Below are 12,139 nucleotides of genomic sequence, written 5' to 3'. Positions count from 1 at the left end.
AAAGCTGTGTGTGTGTGTGTGTGTGTGTGTGTGTGTGTGTGTGTGTGTGTGTGTGTGTGTGTGTGTGTTTGTTTGTGTGTGTGTGTGTGTGTGTGTGTGTGTGTGTCTAACATTAGAGGAGCAATTGTGAAGATTGTGTAGCTAGCTAGCTGCCTAGCTGAAGCTGACTTGACTGCATACTGCTGTAGCATCACTGTGCAAATTTTGCAACAGTAGCTAAAGCATTTTTGCTGGGTTGCTAATGCTATCAAAGGTTGGTATCTAACGCTTTGAGGAAGTTCACAGAAACCTTGCATCTATGTTCATAACATTATCTGCATCTTCAAGTGCAATTTGTTGTCCTCATTAAGGAAACAATTTATGTATTCAGCTGTGCCGCTGACTTCTGATTATCTTTTACTACATTTTGTCACTTTTAGAGCTTCATAAATGTCCAATTTCAGCAGATGAAATACATAAAATTGTTTTGCTTTTGAGGTTAGGGTTACATTCAAGTACAATGCATTAAAATGATGATAGTTTCCTGTTAGAAAATATGTTTTAAATGTTTCTGTTTATATGAAAAGAGATAAAAGTAGTAGCCCAACTTTTGAAGCCAAAGTTTTACTATTATGTCCACATAAATGGCAGCTGTTTCATCATACTTTTTAACCAACAAAAAATAATCCAATTTGTCGAATGAGAAATCTTTCATTTGGAACAAAAGCCTCCGTTTTGGGCCTCAAATCCCCCCACAAGACAGAGGTTTCAGTCAGAGAGAAATCAGTGGCCTTCTCCTCCCTCTCCCATCTCACAGGCACCATCTACTGGTTGTAGTGTGTGACCTACTTTTTCTCCCAGCTTGATAGCAAATCTGGCACATCTGGATACCAGAGGAATTCATGTAATGGATTTCGCTCTGCTGACATTAAGAAACAGAGCCAAATCTTATTGGCTGTAAATTACCTAAATTATTGGATGAAAAAAAACACAGACAACTGTATTATGTTTTATTACTACTGATTTATTTGTATAAAAGTGCAGAAAATCATAAATAGATGTTATAAATAGTGAATTGATGAATAAATACATTAACCAAAACAAACTGTAGTCAGTGTGAAATAAATAAAAAAATCATGTAGGATTTTAGAATTTTGAAAATATGGATCCATTTTCCAATGTTTTGGCAGAATCTTTGGACTGTTTATATGTACATATCTCAGAGGCAAAACACAAATGACTAAAATCAAAATAATACAAATGATTTGTAAAGTGTCCATTGTAAATCCTTATAACAGAGTCATCAGCAGAAAGCCATTTTCTCCCCAGTGGCATGGCTATCCAGTCCTTCTCCTCCCAGCCAGTCTTCATCCAACTCCCCTAAGATCTCATGCAGGGAGAGCTCAGGCAGGGGGGCGTGCTGGACCAGCCCCTGATGTCTGGACTCCACGCAGCCTTCCAGAATAACCCCGCTCCATGAATCTTCCAGCTGCGAGTACTGACCTTCTAGTGGTGGGCTGTTCTCCAGACTGGCATCCCAGTATCCAGAATCAGGGGTGTCTGGGGTGGAGGACTGGGAGGTGGAAGAGGTCATGTATGTTTGCTGCTCTGCTGATCCTGGATACATGAAGGCTGCTGTCTGGCTGGAACTCGAGCTATAGTTTCTCATCTCCAGGGGAGAATGGCACCACAGCGGCGGGACAGGGGAGGTTTGGCTGCCTGCCTGGGACCAGTAGCCCCTCAGGGGTGGGCTTGAGCTGCTGCCCAGCAGTCTGCCCTGCTGGAGCCCATACATGGAGCTGTAATGTCCATGCTCCTCAATGGTGGAGTAAGCTGGAGGACACTGTCGATAGTAGCAGGCTTCCTCCATCTCCTCCTTCACCAGGGTTGGGTAGGCTGGTGGGGGTCCCTGAGGTGGCAGGGGGATGGGGACGACCCGTGATCCCCTGTTGGCAACAACATGAGGTGGAGGGAGTGTGTCCTGGACTGGGGTATCAGAGTGCCACAGTGCTTTCTTTGCTCCTTTGCACTTCAGGGTGCGAGCTCTACGGTTCTGAAACCACACCTGGACAGGAATGAGAGAAAAAGGAGTTTAGATTCAAAGCAAGGACAGATAAAGCAACACATTCTGTTCTGTTAATCATTTTCTGGGCACCAGTGGAGTAGGGACAGAGCAAATCTTGTAGTTCTCAGCTTTCAGAGCCTGTTGTACAGGCTATCTGTCCAGTCAAACAAGATCCTGATAAAAGCAGCTTGTGTCATCTCTAAAGATAAAGAAATAAAGTGATAGAGTGATAGTTGTATCTACAATTCTATGCAGGATGCATTTGAAAACAAAGGCTTTTTATGATAAGAATCCACAGTGCAAAATCCCTTACGACAGTAACTATACGTGTGTATGTTTGTACTTACTGTATATGTTTATGTGTAAAGCATGCATGTGCCATTCATTCTTGAAACAACAGCGATATCCAATTTTCCAAATAAAGATAAATATAATTCTAAATGTATTTGAACTGGCAATTTTACTGACAGTTTATTTATTTCATCATCATATCTATTCCACAGATAAGGCTTTCTGCTATATAAGTTGGCACGAGGTGCCTGTGTACCTGGATGCGTGACTCCGGCAGGCCTGTGGTCTGGGACAGGCTCTCTCTGAGGCTGATGCCAGGGTAGGGGTCGGTTTCGAAGGTGGCACGTAGGAGCTCCACATGTTCCTTGGAGAAGCTGGTTCTCTTCCTGCGGCTAGCGCTGCGAGAGGAGCCGCCGCTGGAGGCTGCAGGTCTGGCATCATCTGAGGGGAGAGAGGAGAGCAGGTTCCATATCAGACAGGATCCATAACAAATATTCTTCCCTTATTATCCATCTGTTCTGCATAAAGTCCTTATTGTAAACCAAGGAGTGTGTGGTCAGTACAGGCTTCTCGCTGCAGCTGCAACCAAACAATACACTTCACCACTGCAGAATGTTGAATATGTACACTGACACATACTATATAATTAACTTCCTTGCTGTTTGCATGGTTCTGTTGTTGTAATATCTGAATTTGTTTATGCTGCGAAATTCAAATTTTAAAAAGGTAACTTTTGAACCAATTATCTTTAACAGCCAAGTGCTCAGTGGTGCAGCAGGCCTGTTTCTTTTTACACTGAGGCTGCAAAGGACTCTAGCTTATTTTAAAAAATCTGCTGCCAGTATTAATCTATTCATTGTACCAAACCTGGTTCTAATAAATGCAAATTCTTGAACAAATGTTTGTTTTTAGCCCACCTAGGAAGTAGGTTGCTGTGTTTTGCCTTCTAGTATATGCAATGAGTGCCATCATGCTTGCACAACCTAACAGAAGAATCTGAAATTCATTTTAAGGGGATTTTCTGTTATTGGCGCGCTGCCTGACACTACCTGTCTTAAGTCGTCCTGGTGCAGTAAAACCCATCCACCTGGTACAGCAGGCAGGTTAAATAAACACTATTTCGATTATTTCATACAAAATCATACAAAAAGTTAACATCATCTAAGACATGGCTGCGGATTATGAATAAAAGAAGCAAACCGAACTTAAAAAAGAATGTTTTTGATTATCTCAACCAGCAAAATCCCTTGTTTTCCTAACTTTTATAGACTATAAACAGCTCTTACCATTGCTGGAGTCCTTCCACATAGCAGCTCTAGGCTCAAATAGATTTCTAATGGACTTCTGATGGGTCAGAGTTCAGTATGGCCTTGTGTTCCTTCACTGAGAGTCTCAGAGTGTGTCTCCTGGTTGGATCAGGGTACCTTTTATATTGAACACTTGAGACCCCATAAGGCCACGGTAAAGCCAGAACAGAGTGATGGGGTGTGGAGTGCTGTTTTACTTTGAGGATGGGTGGTTAACAGAAGTACTCTGACCAGAGTGGCCCTTCCACCCTCTGTTATCACCTAATCCCTATCAATGTAGTGGCAAGGTCAACGGCAAATATGAAATAGTGTAGGATGATTTTGGGTGAGACAAAAGAGGGTCTTTCTGGAGTCGTTAGCCTCATCGATACCACTTTACTAAAAGACGACATGCATGTGATTATTTGTGTTTTTGTGCCACTGAATATGTGACATATCAAATAGTATACATACAAGACAAGGCCCATACAAAGAAATTCCTTTCTGTAAATTTTGTCTATTATTTTAATGATGGCAAAAATAGTTCAACTGTGTGGTGGGTTTTTGTGTTTGTTAACAAGTCGTTGGTCATTAATACAATGCATTTAAATATATATTATTCCCCTATTTTTCATGACAACATTTTCTGAAATATGAAATGGCAGGATAAAACTTAAACTTTTTAATTTAAAAAAAGACTAGAGGCATATCTTATTATATGTCAAGGCTTCCCTTTCATTCAAATTTGGCCACTGGTAGTCATCTGATTAGTGTTAAGTGCAAACATAGGCGGCTTAACAAACTGCTGAACATTAATCAACCAACAATAGCCTTAAGGAAATATTTAACCACAGACATTAGCAAAATACAGAATAGCACTCTGAGTTGAAGCCTATCAGTGGCTCCTGTTTTCTTTTCATGTGCAGAGAAGCTCCATGCTATCACAAGAAGAAAAACAAAGGTGGGTAATTATTCAGTGATTAATTGGACAGTTACTCCATCCCACACTCCAGCCTCATTACAGGGAATAAATGCATCAAAGTGAGGGGAAAGCTTGTCAAATGGTTTAACATGTCCAGGCCATGACCGAGCTGTATGCAAATACTAATGACCTTTAACCTCAGTGTGTCAAATTTTTCTTCTGTGGTCTGACTTGCTGCCAGAATTTAGCCATGTGATTACTTAAATGAAACAATTTTTATGTATGTATTTGCATTAGCTGCATATGTCCACTCCTGTGCTTATTCACAGTAGTCTTATGCTTTGAAGAACTGCATTTAATCATTTCTAGATGTTTGTATATCAGCTATATGTCAAATACGCTGACAATGTAAAAGCTAACATACTGAGTCAAAAGTCAAACAGTTCTGAAGGACAAAGTGTAGAAACAGTACAGAGTTACAGTTTTTTTAGATATTACAATTAGTATTAGAACACTGTGTAGCTTGAAGTCTACCAGAGTTATCTAATGCAACAAAACAAGCTCAGGCCATTTCTTTTTATCTTTATCTGGACAACCAGGAGAATCAATGTCTCCATGTGTGGAGACGGCTCCTGAGAGTCCCCCAACTCTCTCTGTGTTTGATCCAAATCCTATCAGGCATCATGTGCAACATTTCGCCAAAAATGGAAGCTTCCACACTCGGCAACATGAAATAATGATGAAAATTCATTCTGGATATTCATATTAAAAAAAACTTGCACCGTGTATTTCACTATCTAAAATTAGTCTGATAAAATATTAATTTGGGAAAAACTCTTATCAAAACACCATTTCAACAGATTAAATACTTGCCGTGCCCAAGTTTACATACAATGATTGAGTGATAAAAGCTAACACTTGTTCAGCCCATAGGCTATTCAGCTAATGCAAAATCACTATAAAGAGCTTTGTTTACTTTTGTCTTGATTCTATAGAGATTTGTATATTAGAAAAAACAAAATGCCAGCTGATCATCTTATCGCTTCATGTAAAGTAAATAGCATAATCCTCCAAACAGGAAGTCAGTGATGCTGCCCGTGTACGGCTGTCAGGGAGTTGCAGCATGCAGAGACAAACAACTGAGACAACACAGTTTGGAGGTAGTCCTGTGGTTGGATTATATGGCCCTTGGATGCAGTTCAATTATCATATTTTCTGTTTGTTGGGGATCAAATTTGTCATGCATTTGAAATGCAGATGTTAAATAATAATTTGTTACTTTTTAAAATCATACAAAATTACAATGGTAATTTTACTAGGTACAGTTGGGTCCTATTCTGTTCTTTAGCAAGGGGCATGATTAAAACAGAAAATAAATGTATTATTTTATTTAATTAGTGTTAGTATTCATCAGCTACCAGTAAAAGGTATAAAGATAATAATAATACAATTTTATTAACAAAAACCCAAAAGGAAGATGAGGCAGATCATCCTTTCCGCATCCAATCCCTTGATTTTCTGTTGGTGCAGCTCCACACCTTATCTAAAATAAACCTCTGTCATGAAGTATTCGGGAAGAGTCAAAACACAAGATGGGCTAAAAACACCACAGGGGTGTTTTTGGAGAATTATAGTATAGGTCCTGTATTAAGCAAAAGCTGTCTAACATCTAGCAGGTTTTCACAGGGGCAATTGGACAAAGTCTTAACAAACAGAGGTCTGTGTCTAAATGAATCTCTTCACACTTGAATCCATGCTACATACTATTCTCCGATTATCCTGTGTTTAAACTGGGGAAAAGGAAGGAAAAACATGTACATGTATGTAAATATGTATATTCAGATGTCATGTTTACATCTTGGATATTGATAAAACAGAAAGAGAGGAGCTGCTCACAGCAGGAGATAATTTAGACAAATTTTTGCGCTGTGGTGAGACAGCTCCAGGAATGTTTCAGAAAACAAAACAAAGAATTCAATACATACAGACACATTTTGTTCTCTATTCAAATTTGAAACTTTTGAAACTGACAGTAGGCTTCCAAAATCAACCCCGTTACACACGGTGCCACTTCCTTAACTTCCCAATGGCCCTCACATCTCTCTCCGACGCGTATTTCTAAATGACTGTCCACATTCCTTTATTTGTGTCATGCACACATTCATATTCTTCTTCCTTCGCCACATAGGAGCCCCCGCGTTCACACAGCTACACGAGACAAGCCCGGCAAAGAGCCACACGAGGGCGGCATTAAAGCGAAATGGTGATAACATACTGTATTCCACTGTTTAATATATAATGTAAACTCGTTAATTACAATAATAATAATAGGTATTACAGTGGCAATACCTAGCAAATGACCGTCTAAGGATGTTTCATTTAATATTTTTCCATTTCACTTTTCCATCATGCAACACTCCGCCCTGCTGTCCCGTCCGCTTTTCTCTCGCCGCGTCAGTTACACGGTCGTATTTGACGGCGGGACCAGCGCAGAGCAGCGGTAGCTATGGCTAAAAGTGATGGACGCGATTACTTTAGAAGAACCAGCCTGCTTTGGATTGTCACCGTGACACTCGCGGTGGGATATTTTACTGTAAGTCCATTCAATCAGCTATAATTCAAGTCAGACAGGTTAAAGACCCCTGGTTGACTTGATTTCTCTGTGTAAATGCCCCCTCGTTGTGTTGCGTAAAATGTCCTCCGGGTCCGGTGTCACTCTCGTTAAAATCCTATATCGTGAGTTTGTATCTAAAGTTTTTTTTTCTGTATTTCCACTCAACACTCGATGTTTTTGTGATAATGCTACTTGGGTCGGCAAAAGCAGCCTCGGAGGTCATTGCCAAGTCACTGCTGTTGATAGCGAATCTTATCGGGATTCATTCAGTCCTTTTATCAGGAGCTCAACTCAAATAAACCTTTGGGCAGTGTCCACAGGACAAGTTTGCAGTCCGCTGTAGTTGTTAGCCAACTCTAGCTAATGTTTGTCCTCTTACCTTCCGTTGCCTTATATAAGAATTCAAAAAAGACGGTAACGCCAGTTTTATCTGTGGCGAGTATTTAAGTCAGTGGAAAGCTGTTCCCTCACAAAATACACCGCGGGGTCTGTAAAGCTAACAGGTTGTCGGCGGATATTTGGGTTTCGTTGTGGCTAATGTAACAGTGCTTGGTCAATAAAATAAATGCCTCATTGGCTTAATAGACACAAAAATAGAACAAAATGATTAATACATTTTTTTTTTTGAACGTGTAAAATGTCTTCAGGCTTGTGCGAAATGTGTTACTGTGCTGGGCGGAAAGGCAACAAGTCACGACGTCTGTGCTTTTCGGCGTATTTCGGTGTTGTTGCCCTGCGAATGTTGACATAACGTGGACAGGCTCGTGTAAACCTTTACCACCACTTGCCACGTGTACAGTAACGTAGGCAGGCACCTTACAGTAGTAAGACAATACCAAGCAAACGTGCAAGAAGGTTATGTGTTCATAAGGTATTTCGTGATCAGCAACATTTGAAGAAAAGACATAGTTCAGCATTTAGATGGTGTTTGATAGTCTCTGGGCCCCTTCCAACGATAGGCCGTCGGGTTTTCCGTGCACCAGCCATAGTCCACATGGACACATACCTGACATGTCGCAGGTGGACAGAAGAGGACAATAGCAGGATGGCACGCTACATTATGTCTTGTGGACTTCACTGTGACAGATGGTGTGTCGTAACGTCTCCATGTGTGTTTGATTCTCATGTTTCTTGGTACTACGGTATGTTAGTTGGCTTAGTAAAGTATTTATTTATGAATTCAGCCAGGTAATCAGGCTGAAATGAACCTGGCAAGTGTGGCCTGAAACGAATCAGGCGCTGATTTCACTTTTCTTTTGAAACGACACAGAGAATAGATGGAACAAAATATATAAATAACTCAGATTCATTTTCAAAAGAAAATATTATACGGAAAAATATAATGTTATCATTTCAACTGTAAGATACTGTTGTTTTCATTAAGTCAATAGGGGAAATTATTAGATTAGATGTCAGCAGGTCAGCGCTATGTAAACTGATTTCAGTTTGTGTAAAGGTGGAGAGGATATGGAGTCAGATTCAGAGCCTGAAATTCATGTCTGCTCATTCGATTTCACATGACAAGACTTAAATACCAGCCCGCAAAAAAAACCCCCAACATGCTGCAGAACTGATCTTCCTCCAGAACTGTGACAAATTAAATTTAAGTGGCATATCTCACAACAAGGCTGCCCCTTGCAGTGCATATAGCTGCTACTGTTATGATCCAAACTGCTGCAAAGAAAGCCATTCATTGAGCGTTTCCCAAAAACAGAAAACCTAATATTGCACAGTTCATTATTGTCACCGTGTTTCTTTCCCAACTCAAACAGTAACTCATTATCACTACTAAAAGTCATTTGACTTTAAATGTTATATTAAAAAAGGTCAGTTTCGGAATCACTGAAATTCTGAGCAACATGTTTTTTGGGGGGAAATGAGCTCTGAAAAGGTCATGTGTCAGAGTATGGTATAGGTTGTAGTGTGCTTACAAAAAGACACACTCTTTGATTCGTAAAAGTTTTCTCTCAAAATAGACAGCATATGTGTGTTGTTTGTATGGGTTAATGCTGAAATAACGTGTCTGCATTGCAGTGCATCGTGTTTGCGCCAGAAAAAATCCCATTTGAGAACCTTGGTGTATATGGCAGCTTCTGCAGATACCTTGTGGATAATCATGCGGACCTTATGTACAAAGGGTAAGAGATTAAGCTTTTATTGTACCATTGTGGCTCCTGCTAGAATCAGAAATACTGCTGTTGATTACTTCCTTAGAGTAAACAGGACATACACTGAAATGTATTATACCCTGTGGACAAGCATAGTTACAGCTTTGCTGTTCAGAAGAGTTTGATGTGGAAGAGTTTGATGTGCAAAGATGTATTGTACTGCCTCATTAGAATCAAAAACAATCACTGCCCCAGGTTTTCCAGAGCAGCATCAATGGCAATCAAATCATGTGTGAAGTGAACTCACAGGGCTGAAATACACAGTTTAATCGACTAGCGCCTTCGTGTTTTTCACCGTTAGCAGATCGTCACCATCCCTCCCCCTGCGCGCTAATTCCTCGTTTCAGTCACGTTGCCTCTTGCGGCACCACCAGAGTAATAAGACTGCAATGAAAGGACGATGTTTTGTTGTTCGTTAAGTCATGTGACATACAGGTCAGCCCTCAAGTCTCAGTGCTTGATGAGAAGAGGCTTCAAGTGGAAGTCGTTGCTCAGTCTTTTGTGGTTTGAAACGCGTGAAGTGGTTGATCTTTTTTAGGTTGTCATGGGACTCCTGTTAATTCAGCGGTGTAGTGGCAGCTGGGTGTTACTTATCTTTGCAGGAGGAAAAACAAAAACCCGGAGTGAAGTTTCACTGTTCTCAGACCAGGCTACTGTCTGAATTTAGACGTCGAGACTGTGATTAATTCTTAAGGAGAATGTGTAAATTATCATTGTTGATAATTTGCAGAAAGTCTGTGGATTTGAACACTTCTCTGTCTGTTACAGGTGGTGGGCGGCCTTGGCTATTCATGTCCTTGAGGCCTTTACTGCATTGAAGGTGTGCAGGTAAGAATGACCTGAACTTTATTGTCCACTAGATGGTGGTGTAATCTAATTTTTATAAACCTGCTCCCAGTCACCTCTGTTATAAAATTGGACCTCGTCAAAAGTTTCATAAACCTTTAAAGCCTCAAAACTAATCCTAAACACACTATTCACACCATATGTCAGTATAAACAAACGTCCAAAAGCTGCCTCCCTCATGTGTTTTTACTAGGGCAGCATTATTTTGTGACAACAATAAGTACGTTGTTCTTGAATGACATTTGTCCAATGTCGGTCTTGTATTTTATCAAATGGAGAGTAAATATAAACCACAACTAACCAAAAAAGTCTGTGAGGCCAGTGTACATTAGAAACTTATTAGATGAGCAATGACAATGTTTCTTCACTCATCACATATTGGCTCAATTGTCCACAGGAACTGATTTTTTTCAAGCTTTTAGCACATTCTGCTAAATGAAGGGCCATGGGTGTGAGCGAACACTGTTAGGACTTGGACACAATGAAACAGCTGCTACAGTAACTAGATTTTTGCTCATTGTTTCCTCTCTATGTCCCTGCAGTAACAAAGGTATCAACAGCACGGCCACTCGCTGCCTGTGGTTTGTCCAGACCTTTCTGTTTGGCTTCGCCTCCCTCGGCCTGCTCCTCAAGTACGACCCCGAGCGCCCCAAACAGCACTGACTCCCGCAGCAGAAGCCTACAGAAGAAGACTGCATAAGCGGAATTTCGAAAATCAATTGCCTCCTTGAGCCTCTTCTTCTTCCACTGTCTTTCTCTGTTGATATGAAATCCTGCTGAGGGGGCAAGTAATGGAGGAAGACCCTTGACCCCTTTTCTTTCAGTTCTTTTACCACAAAAGAATTTAATGGGAGACATAACTTTGATACATTGAAATGATCTCTTACTTGATTTATACTGTTTCTTACGATTTTATGATGGACTGACATTTCTGTTTCATTCCATAGACTTTCTATAAACAAAGGTGAAAGAGGGCTGTAGTACTTTACAGGTAATATCTTAAGGTTTTTACTGACAATAGTATTAACAGAAGTAATTAACTCATCATAGCTCTCTTGATGAATCTGCCCTGAGTATGAATATTTAGTGCAATATGGGGGGACCTTTTCTGCAATTGATTTGAACTCTCACGATGTTTACATTCAGCCTGGATGGTGGCAGGAGGGATATTTTTTCAGCTGCTGTGAGGAGCATAATATCACACAGGTTGGCTGCAGATGATGAGCTGCCACCTGCCCCAGAAATCCTCCAGGATAAAGAGCGCTGCTGTATGCATGTCTTAAACTCACGTTTGCCTTCCTTATACTGAGGTGCTTTGAGTTCTTAAACCACAGACTGATGGTTCTTAATAATAACACTGCAAAATAAAAAAGTGACTGACAAACTGCATGAAATGTGTTTTTTGCTGAATAATTTTTATTCCTCTAAACAATGCTCCACATACTTCTCCATATTTTATAGAGTTTTACCAAATAATTCACTCAAAACATAAGAACACTCAGAGTCTACAGCCATACTAGCAGCAGCGCTAGCTAAACACTAGCGTCAGCATGCAACCGTGCTCACAATGACAAAGCTAAAGCGCTGATGTGGACGCCATGTGCGCCATCTTAGTTTGGCGTATCGGCCTGTTAACATTTGATAGTCAGCACTAAACAGAGTGTGCAGCTGAGGTGGTGACCTGATGGTGGTGTTAGAGGGACAAGTCAGGATCATCAAAGTCTTATGCTTTGATCCTCTGTACAAAATTTCATGGCAATTCAACCAAGAGCTGTTGAGATATTTCAATCAGGACGGAATTGGTGGGTGAATGTCGAGAATAAATTCTCTCTGGGTTCATCACTACCAGCAACCACTTTTACATTACACGTTAATAATCTGATCCACTGTTTAGATACAAATATTTTGTAAGTGCAGCTTTAAGCAATTCCAAAAAAAAAGCTAGAAGGATTTGATGTTACTTTGACG

The 12,139-nt window shown here is 40.4% G+C and overlaps 2 protein-coding genes across 2 annotated transcripts; one reads left to right on the top strand and one right to left on the bottom strand.

Moving 5' to 3' along the window:
* Positions 1–1,114: 1,114 nt before the first annotated feature.
* Positions 1,115–8,276, bottom strand: mxtx1 (mix-type homeobox gene 1). Its single transcript, XM_040138517.1, has 3 exons — positions 8,164–8,276; positions 2,592–2,776; positions 1,115–2,044 (listed from the first exon to the last, which is right to left on the bottom strand). The coding sequence occupies exons 1-3, from the start codon at positions 8,168–8,170 to the stop codon at positions 1,283–1,285; spliced, it is 954 nt and encodes a 317-aa protein (XP_039994451.1). The 5' UTR covers positions 8,171–8,276; the 3' UTR covers positions 1,115–1,282.
* Positions 6,983–11,558, top strand: tmem254 (transmembrane protein 254). Its single transcript, XM_040138518.1, has 4 exons — positions 6,983–7,136; positions 9,192–9,295; positions 10,094–10,153; positions 10,714–11,558. The coding sequence occupies exons 1-4, from the start codon at positions 7,050–7,052 to the stop codon at positions 10,832–10,834; spliced, it is 372 nt and encodes a 123-aa protein (XP_039994452.1). The 5' UTR covers positions 6,983–7,049; the 3' UTR covers positions 10,835–11,558.
* Positions 11,559–12,139: the final 581 nt, after the last annotated feature.

This window comes from Xiphias gladius, chromosome 11 (genome assembly GCF_016859285.1).
Source record: "Xiphias gladius isolate SHS-SW01 ecotype Sanya breed wild chromosome 11, ASM1685928v1, whole genome shotgun sequence".
In the NCBI taxonomy this organism is placed as follows: Eukaryota; Metazoa; Chordata; class Actinopteri; order Istiophoriformes; family Xiphiidae; genus Xiphias; species Xiphias gladius.
Note: the sequence above shows the minus strand (reverse complement) of the source record. Positions and strands in the feature narration are given on the sequence as shown.

Excerpts from the sequence above, each read along its gene's own strand:
- tmem254 (XM_040138518.1), top strand. The coding sequence starts at position 7,050 with ATGGCTAAAAGTGATGGACGCGATTACTTTAGAAGAACCAGCCTGCTT. Across the intron at positions 9,296-10,093 it reads GCGGACCTTATGTACAAAGG|GTGGTGGGCGGCCTTGGCTA; the intron begins GTAAGAGATTAA and ends TGTCTGTTACAG. Across the intron at positions 10,154-10,713 it reads ACTGCATTGAAGGTGTGCAG|TAACAAAGGTATCAACAGCA; the intron begins GTAAGAATGACC and ends ATGTCCCTGCAG.
- mxtx1 (XM_040138517.1), bottom strand. Across the intron at positions 2,045-2,591 it reads TGCCGGAGTCACGCATCCAG|GTGTGGTTTCAGAACCGTAG; the intron begins GTACACAGGCAC and ends ATTCCTGTCCAG.